The sequence below is a fragment of the Ovis aries genome, chromosome 2, assembly GCF_016772045.2.
Source record: "Ovis aries strain OAR_USU_Benz2616 breed Rambouillet chromosome 2, ARS-UI_Ramb_v3.0, whole genome shotgun sequence".
Classification (NCBI taxonomy): domain Eukaryota; kingdom Metazoa; phylum Chordata; class Mammalia; order Artiodactyla; family Bovidae; genus Ovis; species Ovis aries.
The window spans coordinates 239,811,768-239,831,202 of NC_056055.1; the positions used below are offsets into that span (position 1 = coordinate 239,811,768).

The 19,435-nt window shown below is 52.3% G+C and overlaps 1 protein-coding gene across 1 annotated transcript in view; it reads left to right on the top strand.

Moving 5' to 3' along the window:
- The first annotated feature begins 2,466 nt into the window (after positions 1-2,466).
- Positions 2,467-19,435, top strand: part of SLC9A1 (solute carrier family 9 member A1) — a 52,551-nt gene continuing 35,582 nt past the window's right edge. Inside the window, exon 1 of the mRNA XM_004005085.5 lies at positions 2,467-3,617. Coding sequence (XP_004005134.2) covers positions 3,266-3,617 — 352 coding nt within the window. The 5' untranslated portion in view covers positions 2,467-3,265. The remainder of the gene's footprint in view (positions 3,618-19,435) is intronic.

A 19,435-nucleotide genomic window follows, 5' to 3' on the forward strand; every position in this document is an offset into this window, starting at 1 on the left:
TATACCTTCTTGTGAAAGGAGAGCATATCTTATGAAAAGTGCACAGATCATGAGCACTCGGTGGGTTATCACAGTATAACCTTTGTATTCATCACCCATGAAAGAAAGGGAACAGTATCAGCCCCTAGAAGCCCTTGTTGTACCCACTTTGTGCCCCCTCCCAATCATTGCTGCCTCCTTCCTACCCATTATGTCTGTGTTGCCAAAGCCTAACACAAATCCTTGTCAAGAAGCCCATAAACAGTTGCTAAACTGAACTGAGCCCCTTTGAAATAATTTTGTGATCTCAAGGTAATCACTTCAACTTCCTTGGCCTTGATTTACTCTTCTGAAAAACAGGGATGGCATTTCAGTAATTTCAAGTTTTCAGTCCTAGCTGTACACTAGAATCACCCGGGGAATCTTTTGAAAAACTGTCCACCATTCTTGGGCTCTGGATATGAACCTCTGAAGGTCCCAGGCAGTGGTAGTTTTTCATAGCTTTCCAAGGATTCCAGTGTACAGCCATGATCACTTGAATCTTACCAATTCCAATCAATACACAATCACATATACATTCAAATCTCAGTTCCACCCCTGCTGTGGGTTGAATTGTGTCCTCTGCAAAGATGTTGTTTCTAACCCCCAGCACCTGCGAATGTGGACTCATTTGAAAACAGGGTTATTGAAGATGAGCAGACTAAGATGAAGCCGTTAGAGTGTGTGTGTGTGTGTTAGTCACTCGGTGGAGTTCAACTCTTTTGTAGCCCGCCAGGCTCCTCTGTCCATGGTATTCTCCAGGCAAGAATATTGGAGTGGGTAGCCATGCCCTTCTCCAGGGGGTTTTCCCTACCCAGGGATCGACCTGGGGTCTTCTACATTGCAGGCAGATTCTTTACCATCGGAGCCGCCAGGGAAGCCCAGCAGGTCTTTAGGGTGGGCCCCTAATCCAATGTGACTGGAAACCTTGAAAAAAGAGGGAATCCTGGACCCAGAGACAGAGGCCCAGAGAGATCACCAAGTTGAAAGGTTGCTGTTGAATCACAACGCTGGGATTTTTGGCTCCTGGAGGAGAAGAATTTAATCTGGGGCCAGAGACGAGGCTTGATCATTTAGAGCTTTTGTGTAATAAAGTTTTATTAAAGTATAAAGGAGATAAAGTTTTTGACACAGGCATCAGAGGGGGGCAGAAAGAGTACCCCCTCTGCTAGTCTTTAGTTGGATATTATATAGTTATTAGCAGTCTGTTAATGAAAGAAAGGAATGTCTTAAAACTTAGAATGGCACCAGGCCCCTTACTCATAAGATGTATTTTGGGATAATTTTGGCACCAAATGGCTTATTTGGGGCCATAAAATGATTAATTTGAATTTTGAAGAAGGGCAGATTATTTTTTTTTTTAAATATCACTAGTTTGTTTCCTCCTGCTGCTTAAAAAAGATAAAAATGTCTGACACTTACAAACTATTTCCTCTGTTTAGAGACCCCTGGCCTTCCTGCCTGTTACCCTCTCAAAGTGAAGACTGGTGTTACAATGGAGCACCAAAGATTGCTGCAAACCACCAGAAGCTAGGAGAGATACCTGGAAGAGATTCTTCCTCAGAACCCTCAGAAGTCCTCTGCTGACCCCTTGACTTCAGACCTCTAACCTCCAGTGTATGAGACAATAAATTTCTATTCTTTAAGCCACTCAGTTTGTGGAACTTTGTTACAGAGGTCCTAGAAATTCAACATAACTATTTTGATACTATCCAAGGAAATTTCTTGACCTATTTCTTCATCTGCAAAGCTGGAAGCATCATCATGGTTCCACATCCTGGGCTCCATTCTAAACACTTTGCATAGATTATCTCATTTAGCCGTCACTTATACTTTACTACTGGCTTCCTTGGTAGCTCAGGCGATAAAGACCCTGTCTGTAGTGTGGGAGACCAGGGCTCGATCCCTAGGTTGGGAAGATCCCCTGGAGAAGGAAATGGCAACCGACTACAGTATCCTTGCCTGGAAAATCCCATGGACAGAGGAGTCTGGTGGGCTGCAGTCCATGGGGTTGTAAAGAGTCGGGCGCGACTGGAGCCACTAACACAACATACTTTGCTACAGCAGGTATAGGTACTCCTGTTATCTCCACTTTTTCAGATGAGATAGCTGTGGAACAGAGGTTAAGTAATTTGCTCAAGGTCGCATGGTAACTAAATGTCTAAGGCAATAAAACATCATTCACGTTTCCTGGGAAGTCTCCATGAGACTGCGAAGGTGGATGTGAACAGCGCTTTGTCATTAGCACAGCATTTTACCCTTTTTAAAATTAGAATCTCTAGATGCTGGACTTTGGCCATCTCTGACTCTTCCCTTCTCTTTCGACGCGATCCTTCCTTTCCTCGGCGACAGGGGTCGCTGCATCGCGCGGGCACTGACAGGTCCTTCTAGCCCGCAGCGCCGGCTGCTCGCTGGTGCCTATAAGTGGCAGTACCGAGCTCAGTAGACAGCAGTCAGCCGCCGCCGGTGCCAGGGCTGGGGCTGCAACTGGAAGTGGAGCTGGACGCGGAGGAACTGAAGCTGGGCCAGGGTGCAGCGCAGCACGGCGCCGGGGCCGCAAGGAGGGGCATTTCGCTGCTGGCCCACCGCGAGCCGCCCCCAGCCCACGCCAAGGCGCCCTTTCTCCAGGCCGCCTGCCTCCGCCTTCCGCCTCCCTCCATTTCCCCGGAATCTCAGCCCGGCGCGCCTGCACCCCGGTCCTTCTTTGGGTGGGGAAGCTCCCGGCCGCTCTCTGGTTTCACTCCTTCCTCGCAGCCTGGGCTCTCAGCTCCCTTTCTTCTTTTCCTGGACTGGGTCCCACCCCCTTCGATCCCCTTCTTCTAGCTCAGGCTCTCTACTCCTTCCCTTAGCAAGAGTCCCAGCAGCTCAGCCACTCTTCTCAGCAGAGGGTCCCCGCCTTCCCTTTTCCTTGCCTGCGGCCCCATCCTGTTCCTTCCTCTGTCCCTAGGGTGCTGCCTCTCCCCTCCCCCACCCCCTTTCCCAGGCCTGGAGTTCCAAACCTTTTGGTCTCCTCTTATGGTCCTAACTGGGTCCTGGTCCCTCTTCCCCAGTTTGGCGTTCTAGATCGGGAACCCAGCCTTCTTTCCACCTCCAGAGGACTGCTTCCACAAAAACACATCTCTCAAACATGAACTTTGCCTAGAGATTCTCGCAGTCTCTCCTGCCCCCTCCTGCTGACCCCTTGCTACCTATGTCCCAGGTCTTACTCTTATTTTGCTAAGGGTCGGGGGGGTGGGTAAGCAGCGGGATGCTTCTGTGGTCTGGCGCCAGTGGCCTCCCTCCGCCTCGAATCTTTCCGTCGTTGCTTGTGGTGGTAGCCTTGGTGGGGCTGCTGCCGGTTCTCAGAAGCCATGGCCTCCAGCCCAGCCCTACCGCCAGCACCATCAGAGGCTCAGAGCCTCCCCGAGAACGTTCAATTGGGGATGTCACCACCGCCCCACCGGAGCTCGCCCCCGAGAGCCGCCCAGTTAACCATTCCTTCGCTGAACACAGCCCAAAGGCTCGAAAGGCCTTTCCAGTCCTGGGCATCGACTACCAACACGTGCGCACACCCTTCGAAATCGCCCTTTGGATCCTACTGGCCTGCCTCATGAAGATAGGTAAGTCCACCTAGCCCCCGATGCTTCCGCTGTCACCTAGCTGAGGAGCCTGTTCCCATCCTTACCACTTGAAGCTGCCTAGGAATGAGGGTCTGGACTGGTTCTGTATAGTAGGCGGCCTCCATCCGGCCATCTTGATGCTTCTCAAACTTGAGCTCTGCGGCCTCCTCACATGGGAGCGGGGTATTGCTCACGGGAGAGAGCAGGACTGGAGGATGCTTCTGGTCCTAGGTACCTTCAGCGAGGCTCCCAGGCCTGGTCGGCCTCCTCTGGAGCCAGGTGCCCAGCTGTGTGTGTGTGAGACAGGCGTGTCTTCAGCAAGTGACACAGTCTGCTCTGTCACCAGCCACCAGTGTAATTACATGCTTCATGGAAAGCTGTTTCAGGATGGAGGATCTTTCTACTTGGTTTGCCTAAGGAGTTTGAGTAGAGTGGGCAACGTGTGTGCTGGAGACTTACAGGTGTGGTGGAAGATGAGGCATCACTGTATTCTCACCTTCCTTCCTTCATCCCTGGAGTGTTATCCATCAGCTCTGCCTGCCCAGGCTGGTCAGGAGCCCCTGAGTCAGTTTCCTGCCCGGGAATGCCATTCTTTATACAGTTTATGGGACAGGGGGCCTTGGGAATTCCTGAAGTCTGGTTTGAGGTGGGGGAGGGGGAGTGGAGGATGGTCAAGCTCACCTCCAGGTTGCACCCTGCTGCGTCTCAAAGTGCTGTCCAGCCGGGCCAGTCATGGTGGCCTGCCTGCTACTCAGCCAGGTGGGAGAGGGACGGGTGGAGAAGCTCAGAATGTTCTGATATGAAGAGACTTTGAAATGTTCTTTTTGGAAGAAGGAAATAGAAAAGTGGTTCCCCTCCAGAGGCTGTCTCCCCGCTAGGTCTGGGCACTCTGTTCTGCTGGGTGATAGATGCTGGAGATGCTCCAGGTGATAGGTGTTCCAGATGCTGCTGGAGCTCCCCAGAGCCTGCCCGACCCAGAAGTCCCTGGAAGTGGTGTCCTGGGGGGCTTTGACATCCGCCTTTGCCTTTTTAGCCCCCAGCCAGCTGTGGAAGGCACGAGGGCCTGGGACTCTGCTGGTTTGGGTTTGGAGAGTTTGTGATTTTTGGCAGGAAGCCTTGCAGCTCTCCCAAGGACACGCGGGAGCTGAGGGCGATGCCAGGCTGGTATGAGGCAGGCTCCGGGACATGCTGCAGGAGGGCTCGGGTGCTTCTGTCGTGACAGATCTAGGAGCTGGCTTCCTGATTCAGGGCTTCGGTGCTGTGACAGTGGCAGGCCTGTACATCGGGCTGGGCCACCAGCACCTATCCCCTGATGGCAGCCTGGAAAAAAAATCAAGGCCGGGGCAAGGGGAGTCGTGTGTACTGATTCTGACAAATACATGACCTTGAACAAACTGGGCTTTTTTCTGCAGGTCTCGCCCACCTGTGAAACCGGCAAGAATCTCTAAATTTGACCATCCATTGAATCCTGAAGCCCCTGTGTCCTAATTTGTTGTAAGAAGCTGAAGTGACTGGTGTGTCATTTGCCTGTGTGAGACCAGGAAGAGGCCTCACAGGCACTATTTATAAATTGCCCTCCTCCTCTCTCCAACCCCGTCACCTCCCAGCCGCACCTGGCATTGTGTTAGGGTATGGGGGGGGGGTCGGGGGGACTAGTGCACGCACGTGGGGCTCAGTGATTTCTGGTAGGTCGACAGCATGACCACTAAGCTCCTACTCTGGACAGCCAGGAGTTGGTCCGTGCAGGCCTGACTCCAGTCCCAATGGGACCAGGTTTGGCCTGATTTGTCCCCACCAAAACTGTGCCGGGGCCCCGGGAAGTTGGCAGAGGTGGTGCCATGACATGGGTGTCAGCCTAGAAGTTAGGAAACTTGGCCTTTTGTCCCGTCTCCCTTGTGACCTTGGGCCAGTGACGCCTCCTCACTTGTCAGTTGATCTTTGTGGCTTCTTCCAGGTCTGACATTTCTGCCATTCCACTGACTTGGGTAACCCTGGCAAGTCATTCAGCCTTGGGCCATAGTTTTCCCATTGTAAAAGTGAGGATGCTAGATATGATCTCTGAGGGCCTTTGCAGTTGCGAGAGACTGTGTCTCTGCTTTGACAGGACGTTTTTCTGCCTCTGGAAACAGAGGTGCCCTCGCACCCGGCCATCCTGGGAAAGAGCATAGAAAGGTGATCTTAAGGGTCCCTGTTCAGGTGGCCGAAAGTGAAAGCCCATTTCCCCCTTGTGTTGGCTGTCTGTTGTTTGGCCACACAGCTTGAGGGATCTCAGTTCCCCACCCAGGGACTGAACCGAGGCTGCGGCAGTCAGAGCCTGGAATCCTAACCACTCGGCCACCAGGGAACTCCCCCCGCCCCTTTGCAGTGTTGAACTGAGGCTGGCACCCCTCTGGCCCTTACCCTCTCTGACCCTCAGTTTTCTCAAGTATAAAAGGAGGAAATACTAGCATCCAGTTATGATGCTGCTGACGTGGTGAGGACAGAAATTAACGCACGTGAAGCTGCCTTTGTGCTCACAGGAAGCGCTCAGTGAGGTGCAGCCACCCCTGTTGGTAGTTTAACCGCCTCAGGTAAACGCCTCCCCACCTCGGCCTCCTAGAGCCTTCCTCGGAGGCTGGAGGATCACGGATCTCTCGGCCTAGGCTGCCGCCCAGAGCCCTTCCTTCAGGTTTCAGGAAGGACTGAAAGTCAGTCCCACCGACTTTATTCTTCTTTTCACTTTAGCAGGTCCTGTGGGGAAGGGACATGGTGCCAGCTGACTCCGGGGGGGTGGGCTGTGGGACCGAGGCCATGCTCGCTCTCAACTACACTCGAGCCTTGGAGTTCACCTTGGGGTCTTGCCTCTTCTCTCAGTGCTCCAGCGTAGGTAGGCGCCCTGTTGGAGGCCTCATTCTGTCATCTGTGACAGCTGCTTCCCTTGCACATCACCTCTCCTTTAAGAACAGAAGGTGCCGTGTGCAGTTCTTACTCTTGTCCAGGTCATGGAGCAGAGCCTCAGGTAGACACTGGCCGAGAGTGGATGGCGTTAGAGCTGAAGATTAAAAAGAATTCTTCACCTGTACACCCATGGCTGATTCGTGTCAATGTATGGCAAAAACCACTACAGTATTGTAAAGTAATTAGCCTCCAATTAAAATAAATAAATAAATTTTAAAATAATAACAAAATGATGCTATTAAAAAAAATTATTTTGGCCGCACAGGCATGGATGGCATGTGGAATCTTAGTTCCCGACCAGGAATTGAACCAGTGCCCCCTGCAGTGGAAGCACAGAGTCTTAACCCCTGAACCTCCTGGGGAAGGCCCTAGAGCTGAAGTTCTAGAGGAGATGCTTCTGGGTTCTTTCTGAGTGACTCAGTGGGTGACATGGGGCAAGCCTCTTCCCTTCTCAGGCCTTTTCTCTCTCTCTGACAGTCTCCTTCTCCAGGGGATCTTCCCTACCCAGGGATCGAACCCAGGTCTCCCGCGTTGCAGGCGGATTCTTTACCAGCTGAGCCACACGGGAAGCCCGACAGTCAGGGATTCTTGCCTTTTACTCATGGGGAGGGCCTAGTGATGTGAGTGGGGGGTGAGCCCCCTGGGAGAACTGTGAGAATGACTCCAAGCCCTGGGTAGGACCACGCAGCATCCCACCCCACCCCTCACTGGGGTTTGAACCCTGCATGAATCCCGCTTTGTCTCTATGTTTACCTGGCTTCCAGTCCTGTGTGTGTTTCAAGGGAGCGCCTCGCTGTAACCCAGCTCTCTACTGGCACCCCGTACAGCTGTTTACCCACGTCCAGCTCCTGGCAGCCCGTGAAGCAGGTATTCAACTCGTCTCCTGACCACAGACAAAAAAAAAAAAAAAAAAAAAAAAGCCTTCCTTTGTCCCTTCACATCTTATAGCTTTTCTTGGTTTTGGTCTTGCAAGGTGGATCCTGACGTGTCCTCCTCAGAACGGGTCTGTGAGGAGGGGAGATGGGGGTCGTTATTGCCCAGTTCACATGTGTGGATATCAGACCCAAAGGCTGGTTTCCTGTGTAAGACTAGAACTCGCTTCTCTCACTTCTCAGGAGAGAGGAACAACTTGAAGGTCACCTTGAAACTGTCCCTAGAAGCCCAGGTGGAACTCTCCAGAAAGGAAAAGGTGACCTTTTTCTCTTTGGGAAGAAACAGCAGAATACCCGCGGGACAGGCCTGGGAGGGAGGTTCAGGCAGGAGCCCTGGGTCCCGGGACGCCAGGGCACTTGGAGGGCCTCTGCTGGTCACGTGGCCTGGGCTTCACTCAGCTGAGCCCCCATGAGACGCCCCGCTCCTCTCTGTCCTCTCTGTCCTGCCCCTTGTGGCCGCTCCCCCTCCAGTTCTGGTGGGAAGGACAGACAAGGTCACAAAGTCGGGGCTCTGCCTCTGGTACCTGCGTGACCAGGCACCTGGTGTCTCTGAACCTGACTTGCCTCATCAGGAGGGTGAGGATGCCGTCTCTTTCTTCCAGCATCGACATAGGGGCCGAACGTGGGATACCCAGCACGGAGTCCAGCACTGTGGCGGCTTTTCAGGGCCTGTTCAGGTTCCTCCCCTTTGGGCGGTCTTCCCAGGCCACTCCAGCCCACAGCCATTGCTTTCATTTCTCCCCCAAAGCCGTATCCCTTATTGTTTATCCACAGCTTTGGCATCCGGCCTAGCCTGTCCTGTGACATCTCTTCTGTTGGGGGGCTGTGTGTTTTAAAAAGAATTACCATTTATTGAGTATCTGCAGAGTAGTGTCAGGCAGAAGTAATCTCGTTTAATTCTTGCTAAAATTGGATGAGATAAAGGCTATCTCTGTTTCACAGATGAGGAAACAGCTCAGGGGGGTTATCCGCTGTGATGTGGAGCTGCCATTCTCTGCTTGAGTCATGGCACAGCCTCCTCTCAGGGTACAGCTGCATCTCCCGCCCTCACGTTCCCCTCAGCAGATGCCTGGCCTCTGCAGGGAGTAGCTGCCCAGCTCACCGCACCTGCTAGCAGGGATTTTAGTACTCCCTGTCGGAGTTGGCAGCTTCCCCGGTGGCTCAATGGTAAAGAATCTGCCTGCTAATGCAGGAGATGCGAGTTCGATCCTTGGGTCAGGAAGATCTCCTGGAGAAGGAAATGGCAACCTACTCCGGTATTCTTTCCTGGGAAATCCCAAGGACAGAGGAGCCTGGCGGGCTACAGTTCATGGGATTGCAAAGAGTCGGACATGACTTAGTGACTGAGCATGCACGCCTTAGGGGCTGGCACTTGTTGATGGCAGGAGCTCTCTCCCTCCACCAAGAGAGCCATCGGGGTTCTGTGCCGGCATCCTCTGTCCCCGTGAGCCTGCATGTGTGCACCTGAATCCCGCAGCCGGGCTGGGCCTATCCCTTGCCCTCTGCTAGCGACCCTGCCTGCCACCTCTTTGCTCTCTCAGTGGTCTGACCCAGCTTGCTTCTTCCCTGCTTGGACGGGGGAGGACCAATTAGAGGGTCGTTTCCTTTTGCCAGCAGGGGTGGCTAACCTTGTGATTACCATCTCCAGCCTCTGGGTGGGAAGGGTGCTGGGCTGCTTTGGGTTACCCTTGGGGCCCAGCAGGGTCCCCTGAGAGGCAGCCTCTGTGTTGAGAGCAGGTGGCACAATTGTCTTTAGCCCTTTAAGGCAAGTGGAGTTTAGTACTAATTCTCGTTAGTATTGTAACTTGTTTCCAAAGCACTTGCATATACACTGTTTAATTCTAATCTTCTCAATGGAACCGTGGGCTAGAATAGCAGGTGGTGCTTTTGTTTTCGTTAATATTTATTTATTTATTTGGCTGCACTGGGTCTTAGTTGCAGCACACAGGGAGCTTCAGTTTTTGTTGTGGAATGGAAATTCTTACTTGGGACATGTGAGATCTAGTGCCCTGACCAGGGATCGAACCCAGACCCCTTGCCTTGGGAGCACGGAGTCCTGGCCACTGGATCACCAGGGAAGTCCCTCGCAAGTAGTACTGGTGTACCACTAATGACATCTAATGTAGCAGATGTCATTTGACATCGAAGGAAACCTCAAGCAGTTCACTTAACAAGTAAGGACTCAGACCCCGGACTTATAACCCAAGACCCTGTCCTCTTTCCTGCCCGGTCAGGTCATTGTGACGGGAGACCGGAGGTCCCAAGAGGCTTTAGCTAGAGTAAATGACCAGACACATCCCTGTTGGTGACCTGAACGGTTGACAGGAGGGACAGTTTCCTCTTGGAGGAAGGACGGGCGAAAGAAGCCTGGTGGTTTGGGTTGCTCTGGAGCCCAGGCCACCTCAACTCCAAGTCCTTGACCCCTCACCACACGCCTAGTATTTGCATGAAGAAAGAGTGTGAGCGTGTGAAGGCTGACTCAGCCTTGGGGTCTGTCCTTCTCCTAGTCTGTGGAGCAGCAAGCTTTTGAAATGGAGAGCTTTCCCTTTCCCTTGATGTGTTGCAGGCCCTCTGGGAGGAGAAAGGAGAGGCAGAGGAGTGAATTACAGCAGAAAACATGCAGGATGGGGCAGAAGAGGGAAAGTCAAGAGACCTGGGATCTGATTCTAGCTTTTTGCCGCTTGTGTGACCTTTTAGGCAGGGCACCGCTTCTCTGAGCCCTCTTTGCTCATTCGCAGTATTTATATTAAATACTTGTTAATTATGTGAGCTGTCACATATCAAGCTCCTGTTTGAGACGCTGTGTCAGATATTGCCCGGCTGGAAAGCACTGGGGTTGAAGCTCAGATCTGTGTGACTTTGGAGCTTGTGTTCTTTTCATCATCACGCCCTGATTCCCTTTCAGTTCAAAAGCTTTCTTTTTCCCATGATCATTTTAAAATAGGGAGAATGAAGGCATTTCAAGTCTTGGCTGCTCTCTGTGGATCATTTCTTGGGTTGGGGGGGGGTAGTAAAACTGTGCGCCCCCCTCCCCCGAAAAGCCTTGCTGTGAAGCAAATAGGCCTTCTCAGAGGTGGTGGCATTCAGAAACACAGGAGGGACCTGGGCTCTCTTCGGGAACGCCAGCCTGTGTGCAGCTGGCTGGCAGGCCTGCCTCTCTCCCTCTATCCTCCTGTCTCCCCCCCGCCCCACCCCCCTTTCCTTCCGTGGTGGGGAGAGAAGGCTCACTCAGCAAACCCAGGACCTGGGTTATCCCTGAGTCATCCATCGCCTGTGTGGGCCTCCTTCTGCAGCGCTCACTCCCCCTGCAAATGTCTGAGTCAGACACGTCTCCCCAAGGTTGTCTGCACACACCGTGCTAGGCCCGACCATCTCTTTAGATGCCGGCAAGCATCAACTGGTACTTTAAGGCAGCCCGTGATTACATGTGGGTATTTTTAATCTTATAGGCTAATCTAATTTTAACTGAACTAGGTTTTGAGTTGGGCTCGGATCAGTGGGCTGCCCCCACCCCCTTCCCTGAGATCATGCTGACTTCATTTCCTTCCCCCTTAAAGTTCTATCAACACATGAGGCCAGTTTGGGGGTCTGTTAGGTCAGACGTTGACCCCTGAGTTCTGACACTGACTTGATGAGAGCCTGGAGTTTCCCCAGATTACCCAGGCAAGCGCTTTCCTGAAAAGATAGCGTCCTTAAGCAGCTCTGAGCAAGATTCAGAAGAAGTCCTATTCCTTCCCTAGTCCCCTTCCCAGTCCCTTGAGGGGACACTTGCCCCCTAAGCCCAGACTGGCCCTTCCACAGTGCTGGGCCTATTTGAGACTAGGTCACGGAAGGCAAAGAGGTGACATCACAGACGTGTACCAGCAGAGTCTATAAGTTCACCAAAATAAGAAGCAGTTAACATTTACATAGCACTTCTGTGTGCCAGACAAACTCACAGAGGCTCTGGCTTTGGGCTGGCCAGGCAGGACTGAGGGCAGCTAATTAATTCATCTGTTCCAGCTGAGGTCGTAGAGGGAAATGAGCCGAAACCCACCAGCAGGCTCTGAGCTTGGCGGCCCATCGGGGAACCAGGAAGAGTGAGAGACCCAGGCCCGGCTCACCAGGAGCTTCCAGTCTGTTTGGAGAAAATGGTCTCTCTGTGCTGAGGGCTGGGCAGACTCCTGGCAGAGGCAAAGTTCAGAGGGAAGAGGCAGTGCCCGAGGGCACAGATGGTTAGAGAAGGCTTCTCAGAGGAGGGGGAACTTGAGCCAGTCTTGAAGATGGAGAGGAATTAGGGAAGCAGGCAGGACAGAGAGCTATTCTTAGTACGTGATTCCTACCAGAATGTCAGCCCTTTGAGGGCAGAGCCTTTGTTTGCTTTCTCCTCTGTGCCTGGCATGGAAGAAGGGCTCCAAAAGATCTGAGGGGACGAGTGAGTGTATGACTGACTTCCATGCAGAGATAGTGTCCGTGGGAAGGGTTTGAGGCAGCCAGGAGACCTGCCTGACACAGAGGGATGTTGGGCGCCAGCCAGCCCCCGCCTCTCCCATCTCCCTCTGCTTCGCGCTAATGGAGGGTCTGCAAGGACATTCTCTCAGAGCTGGGAGGGGTCTCGCTGGGAGAGTCTGGATCCATTTGGTTTGCCCTCAATTTGTGTAAGTAAAAGCAAGATACCAGAGCTTCCTCAGGGAGCCGCCAAGAGCCCTAATTGAATTTAGCTTTTCCCGGTAAGATTCCTCAAGTCATCAACCGCACCGCGACTGTGAATTAATGAGACCAGTGGTCATAGACTACGCGAAAAGGCAGTCTCGCTAATTTATAGTTACCCGGACAGGAGGACTTAAGGCTTCTCTCTGTTTCTATTTGTGTGTCGGAGGTGGGCTGGGGCCAGAATCTCCTTTCGGTGGCAGATTTATTTCTATAATTTGAATACATAAAACACATTCATGGTAAAACAAAACAAACAGAAATAAAATCCAGCAGTAGAGAGGGGTAACTTCTCTGACCACCTCCACTGTTACACTCCCCAGGTTACCCCTGTTAACTTTCTTGTGCACCTTTTCAGAAACTCTCGCGCATGTATGAGTGTGGGAGTGTGAGGACAAATTTAGCTTTTTTTAAAAAGTGTATTTTTAAAATGTGGTGTTTATTTTTGGCTATGCTGGGTCTCCATTGCTGTGCAGGCTTTTGGGGGCTACTCTCGGCTGCAGTGCACAGGCTTCTGATTGCCGTGGCTCTTGGACAGAGCGCAGGCTCTAGAGCAGGCGGACTCCAGTGGTTGCATCATGTGGGCTCAGAAGTTGTGGTTCCTGGGCTCTAGAGACTAGGCTCATGGGCTTAGTTGCTCCTTGGGACGTGGGATCTTCCCAGACCAGGGATCAAACCCGTGTCTCCTGCATTGGCAGGCGGATTCTTTACCACTGAGCCACCAGGGAAGCCCCCAGATTTAGTTTTTATAAAGCCACTTGTGGACGGAAAAGAGCTCTAGGCTTGGAATCAGGGACCGGGTCTATGAATCAGGGACCTCTTTCTATGAATATTGATCTGTGGCACGTCATTTTGCTTCCCTGGGCCTTAGTTTACCTGTCTGCCAGTTTCAGTTGCTGAAAGGCTCTCTGGGACATTCCCATAGGAAAGGCAGTCATCCCAGGGGAACTCCTGCTCTTATGAGGCCTGGGCAGCCTGGCTCTTGGAGGGAGATTTCCGCAACCCCATTGTTTCGGGGAAGGGTCCACTGCTGTCATGAACCCTGGTTTCAAAGCATAGAATTCTCATATTCATGATCATGGTCATCTCCAACTCTGGTTCAGGGTTATGGGATTAAATAAGTAGGTCCACAGAGAGCCAGCTGTCTTGCTTGGGAAGAAAGTACAGGTGGGAACTTGTGTGGCTCTGACTGAGATGCTGAGGGGCTCAGAGAGGAGGAGAAGAGATGAGGGAAGGCTCCCTGGAGGAGGTGATCTTGAGCAGTGGGCCAGATGAAGAAGAGGAACATCACTTGATGGTGGTGGGAGGCTTGCTGTTAGAAGGGATCCTGGCTTAGGTGAGAGAAGGGACTGGGTGACCTGCTTTTCTTCTAGAATCTAGGTTTCTAAGAATCTTTCTGAGTCCTTGATGGAGTTTGGGGGCCCATGGTACCCCCCAAAATAGTCTACAAATATTTGTGTCTTTTTATTGAGGAAGAAAGCCCATAGTAGCCACAGATAGCAACGGGATCAATTCCCCGCACCCCCATCCCCGCCAGAATCATTAAGAGCTTTTACCCTTTGTCCTGTGGGAATCTGAAGACAGGTAAAGGACTTTCCTCGGATGAGTGTGTGTTAGTTGCTCAGTCGCATCTGATTCTTTGTGACTCCATGGACTGTATGTAGCCCACCAGGCTTCTCTGTCCATGGAATTCTCCAGGCAAGAATACTGGAGTAGGTAACCATTTCCTTCTCCAGTGGATCTTCCTGACCCAGGGATCGAACTCTGCATTGCAGGCAGATTCCTTACCATCTGAGCCACCAGAAGTGGTAGTTAATTCTGTCCTCAGTGGGATTTGCCCGGGGAACTGCAGAACTCTTTGTAGGCACGGGGAATGAACCCCGTTAGAATAAGCAAGCTGTGTCCTGGGAGAAGAGAGGGAAAATGACTCTGTAAAGTAGAGAAAAGCTTTTTTGGATTGGGGATCAAAGCAGACAAGAGAGGCCCCCTTGCCCAGTGTAGGCTGGCAAGGTACTAAGGTTCATTCTGCCCCCTGATCTGCTGGATTTCCAGGGTGAGCGCTTCTCATACCCTGGGAGGTCACTCAGGCCTTCTGCCGTTTTTCTGTTCTAAGTGGCCAAGGCCCAGACCGTCCTCTGAGACTCTGTTAGGTGAAACAGCTACCTTGGAGGCAGTAGAAACGTGTCCTTGCTTCTGAAGGGGATAAGCTTTGAAGGCATAATACTAGGCAGTCTTGATTGGCCTCTGCTATTTCTTGGATTGAGGACCGCCACCTCCTGCTCTGACCCTGCTTCTGGCAGTGAAAATAGAGAATATTATTCTACCTGTAGGATATTAGAGGTAGAAAGAACCTAATCATAGCCTGTGGTCCCCGGACCCAAAGGGGAACTGGAAATGTTTTGATCCAGTCCTCTCATCTCCCCATTAAGGCGCAGAGAGGATGTGCCCAGTGTCACATGAATTAATGGCAGAGGGAGGGCTTTCCCTGTTCTGTTAACTAACCCAGGAGTCTCTAGGCAGTAAGAGGTGGACCAAGAGGAGGGGCCATGGCCTTTGGCCTGGATGTTAGTATCTGAGCAGTGGCAGCTCTCTGCATGCATGCTTAGTCACTTCAGTTGTGTCTGACTCTTTGCAACCCTGCCAGGCTCCTCTGTCCCTGGGATTCTCAAAGCAAGAATACCAGAGTGGGTTGGCTGCCATCTCCTACTCCAGGAGATCTTCCCGACCCAGGGATCAAACCCATGTTTCCTAGAGCTCCTGCGCTGGCAGGCGGATTCTTTACTGCTGAGCCACTGGGGACACCTGGTAGCTCTCTAGTGGGCCCTAAAAGCCTAAGGAAGGGCGCTTCCTGCTGGACTTTCTGTCAGAAGAGCTGTTCCTGGCCAGGAAGCCATTTGGTTTTGTCCAAACAGGTCCTTGCAGGAGAACCAAGTGCAAGCCTTGTAACCTAGGAGCTTCTGTTCTCACCCATCCGATTCTTCAGGCCTTTGACTCCTTTACAAACCAGCAAAGAGCCTGAGAGCTCTGCTTTTTATTGGATCTTTGCCATCAGTCCAGGGGATGAGATCTTATCTCCTGGGGCCAGGGCCCACAGGAATCTGGATGTCATACCATGTAGGCAGGATGCCAGCATGGAGGCAGGGCATCCTACAGGTAGGATTTAGATGAGACGCTTGAGCTCACCCCACTGAGCCCAGCCCAAGGCTCTGAGTACAGCTCAGTGCAGGAGGGGAGTCGGCACCCTACCACACCCTCTGGGCCTGCCTGACTGGTGGAGCTAATAAAGACGCACAAGAACTGCTTCTCTCAAGGAGCTTAAGGACTCGTCTGAGGAATTCAGTGTAGATGGAGAAGAGTCAGGCAGTAGAAACTGGGTGTGAGTCGAGGTGCAGATAGAATTCTTGGAGGGTAGAGAGGAGGCAGAAAGACCTTCCTGGGACTTGCCCAGTGGTCCAGTGGCCAGGACCCCATGCTCCCAGTGCAGGGGGCCTGGTTTCAATCCCTGGTCAGGACTCTAGATCCCACAAGCTGCAACTCAGACCCGGTACAACCAAACTTAAATAAATAAATGTTAAAAAAATAAAAAAAGGAAGACCTTCCTACCTTGGAGGACCAAGGAGGCTTCACAGAGATGACTGGTGAACTAGGCCTTGAAGAACAGGTAGGATTTAGATGAGACGCTTGAGTGAAACAGGGCTTACTGGGCACAGCCCAAAGCTTTGACTTGGGGCAGGGCTTTCGGATTGCAGAATGTGGCCCAGAGCAGTTTCCTCAGGAAACATGGTAGTTAGAAACAGAGGCTTTGCAACTTGACAGACCTGGGTTCAAGTCTTAGCTCAAATCTGTAGTGACTCGGGCAAGTCGCTTTCCCTGTTTGGGTCTCAATCTGATGATCCCTGACATGGGGATCTTCCCAGGCGGCATGAGTGGGTAAAGAACCTGCCCGTCAGTGCAGGAGATGTAAGAGATGCTGGTTCGATCCCTGGGTCAGGAAGACGCCCTGGAGAAGAAAATGGCAACCCACTCCAGTATTCTTGCCTGGAGAATCCCATGGACAGAGGAGCCCGGCAGGCTACTGTCCATGGGGTCACCAAGAGTCAGACACAACTTAGCATGCACGCGTGCAAACATGGGGTAACACCTGGCAGAGGTGTCGGGAGGATTCAGGGAGCGTGCCCTTGTCAGATGTGTGACAGAGTTTGACACATTCTGAACATAATGATCAGGAGGAGGAGAAATAGTGGCTTATTTTCTGTGACTCCTGAATCTCCAGCAACTGAAAAATCACTCAGCAAGACTTCCTGATCCCTGCTGGGCATCCAGGGCTGCGCTAAATGCAGGGGTGAGGTGGCTGCGGATAAATAAAATTTATTATTTCAGTGAAGTGGGTGGAGCGCTTTTGAGCATGCATCAGAAAACCTTTTGGAGAGATACTGTCATTCTCCTTTATACAAACGAGAACACTGAGGCCCAGAGCGCTTGGGTGGCTTGCCTAGGATCACATAGCCTGACTGCGGCACAGCTGAAGCCAGACCCGGGGCTTCCCATTCCAAGTACCGGGCTGTATCTCCTACATAACAGTCCTTTCCCCACCTCGCTGGAGGAGCAAGACTTATCATGTGAAGCATTTAATGAGCAAAGCGAGATTTTGTATGACAATTTGATATGTAACTATAAAAGCACTAAATTTTGCAGAACAGACGATGATTTTTAAAATAGACTCAGCTCTGATGAGGTGCCAGGTGATCTGTGCCAGTGTTAAGGGCAGAGGATTCTGCCACTTCATAACTGCATCACCTTGTCTGAGCCTCAGTCTCCACAAGCAAGTGGGATAATGTCTGTAAAGCCCTGAGCACATCATAAGCGCTCAGAAATGGGAGTTACCACCATCCTGTAGCATTAAAGGAAGAGGAGGGAATTTCCTGGTGGTCCAGTGGCTAGGACTCCACGCTCTCACGGCTGAGGGTGTGGATTCAATTCCTGGCAGGGAACTAAGATCCCACAAGCTACAAAGTGTGACCGAAAAAAAAAAGAAAAGCAATTGTTTTAAAAGAGGAGGAGAGGGTGAAGTCTAGCAGTGGAGGATGATTTTAGGTAAGGGGGCTGGAGGATGTTGGGGTAGGGCTGACTGTCGTCGTGACTGGGATGAGCATAGAATGAGACCATGAGCTGAAGTGTCTGAGTTTGATCGTCGGTTGGGAATCAGTCCACCCTAAAGGAAATCAGTCCTGAATGTTCATTGGAAGGACTGATGTTGACACTGAGACTCCAATACTTTGGCCACGTGATGCAAAGAGCTGACTCATTTGAAAAGACCCCAGTGCTGGGAAGGATTGAAGGCAGGAGGAGAAGGGGACAACAGAGGATGAGATGGTTGGATGGCATCACCAATTCAATGGACATGAGTTGTGTAAACTGTGGGAGTTGATGATGGACAGGGAAGCCTGGCGTGCTGCAGTCCACGGGGTCGCGAAGAGTTGGACACAACTGAGAAACTGAACGAGAACCTGGGATGGGTGTCCTCGGACACAGGCGGTCAGGGAGGAGCTGCCCTTGAGTGAGACCTCAGGGTGCCTGGCCTTGTGCTGAGGGCTCCACACAGCCTGTCATGGTCTGAGTGTCCCCATAACCCTGAAGGGTGCGAGTCTGGTGTCTGCCTCTATCCAACTTACAGCTGCCTTGGGAAAGTGAAAAGAGGGAATAATGACGTGCTCCCTGATAGCTGCCGTGCTGGTGGTGGTTGAGTCACTAAGTTGAGTCCAACTCTTGCAACCTCATAGGCTGTATCCTGCCAGGCTCCTCTGTCCATGTGATTTCCCAGGCAAGAATACTGGAGTGGGTTGCCGTTCCTTCTCCAGGGAATCTTCCTGACCCAGGGATCGAACCCAGGTCTCCTGCATTGCAGGCAGATTCTTTACCAATTGAGCTACGAGGGAAGCTCCTATAATAGCTGTGCCACTGCCTGAAGCCCAGAAAGACTTCCGGGAGGGGAGAAAGGAGGCTGGAATGAGCAGGGGTCTTTGTGCCGCTGTCTGCACCAGACCCTCACGTGGTGGTGGTGGGGTGGCAGGTCAGGTGAGGGTTGTAGCACGTGCTGCGGGCATGGGTGGGCAGCTGAGAGGAGGCCTGGTCAGCTGGGGGGAAAGTCTGGGCTGGGGGTCGCTGAGAAATAAGATTGGGTAGGTGAACTGGGCTGAATTGCGAGCATCTAGACCTCCAGCCAGGGGGCTGCTGACTCACAGGCCTCTCTGGATGGGAGGACAGACGGCTCCACGGGTCAAATGGAGCCCCTGCCTTGCGTTTCCACCTCTGTCTAAGCCACGACGAGTGTCTCTAACCCGGTGACTCCAGCAGTCTCCTGGCCCACTCCCCTCCGCCTGTGATCAGCCCTCCACAGAGCAGCCGGTGCAGTTCATTTAGAAATGTAACCAGCAACATGGTGTTCCCGTGTTTGCTGACAAGTGTCTGACTCTTTGCGAGTCCATGGACTGTAGCCCACCAGGCTCCTCTGTCCATGGGATTTTGCCAGGCAAGAATACTGGAGTGGGTTGCCATTTCCTCCTCCAGTTCCTGTGTTTAAAATCTTTCAATTGCTTCCTGATGAACTTGGGATAAAATCCAGGAGAGGTGTGGCCCATCTACCCCTCTCTCCTTCACTCCCTGCTACTCTTTACCCTGCTTCACTCACACCAAGCTTCTTGGGTTCCTCAAACCAACCAAGCCTTCCTTACCAGACCTCTTCCTCCATGGGGCCGCGGCTCTTGCTTTCCCCCACCTGGGAGACTGCTTGGAGACAGCCACAGGCTGGCTGCCTCATTCAGGCTCTAAATCAGATGTCACCTCTTCAGATAGGCCTTCCTGGCCACCTAGTCTAGCATGTAGCCCCCCTCACCACCCTCCACCCAGGCCCACACGATTCTGGGTGCTGAGGTCACAGCCAGGAGCAAACTGAGGGGGCTCCTGACGTCAGGGGGTTCGCAGGCCAGCGCGCGGTGTTGAACAGTGGACAAAACGTCAGGCGGCGATAAATGGCCTGAAGGAAATAGATAGGAGAAAGACGTGCTGCTTTGGATGGTCAGCGAAGCCCTCTCTAGGGAGCTGGCTTTTGAGCGGAGCACATGACAAGAAGGAGCCTATCTTTCAAAGATCAGGGCCCCTGAAGAGAGCATGTTTGAGGAACCTGGGGTGGAGTAAGAGGGAGGGGGTGGTGTGAGGACAGAGAGGAAGGTGGGAGCCCAACGCTGCTCGGCCTGTGGGCCT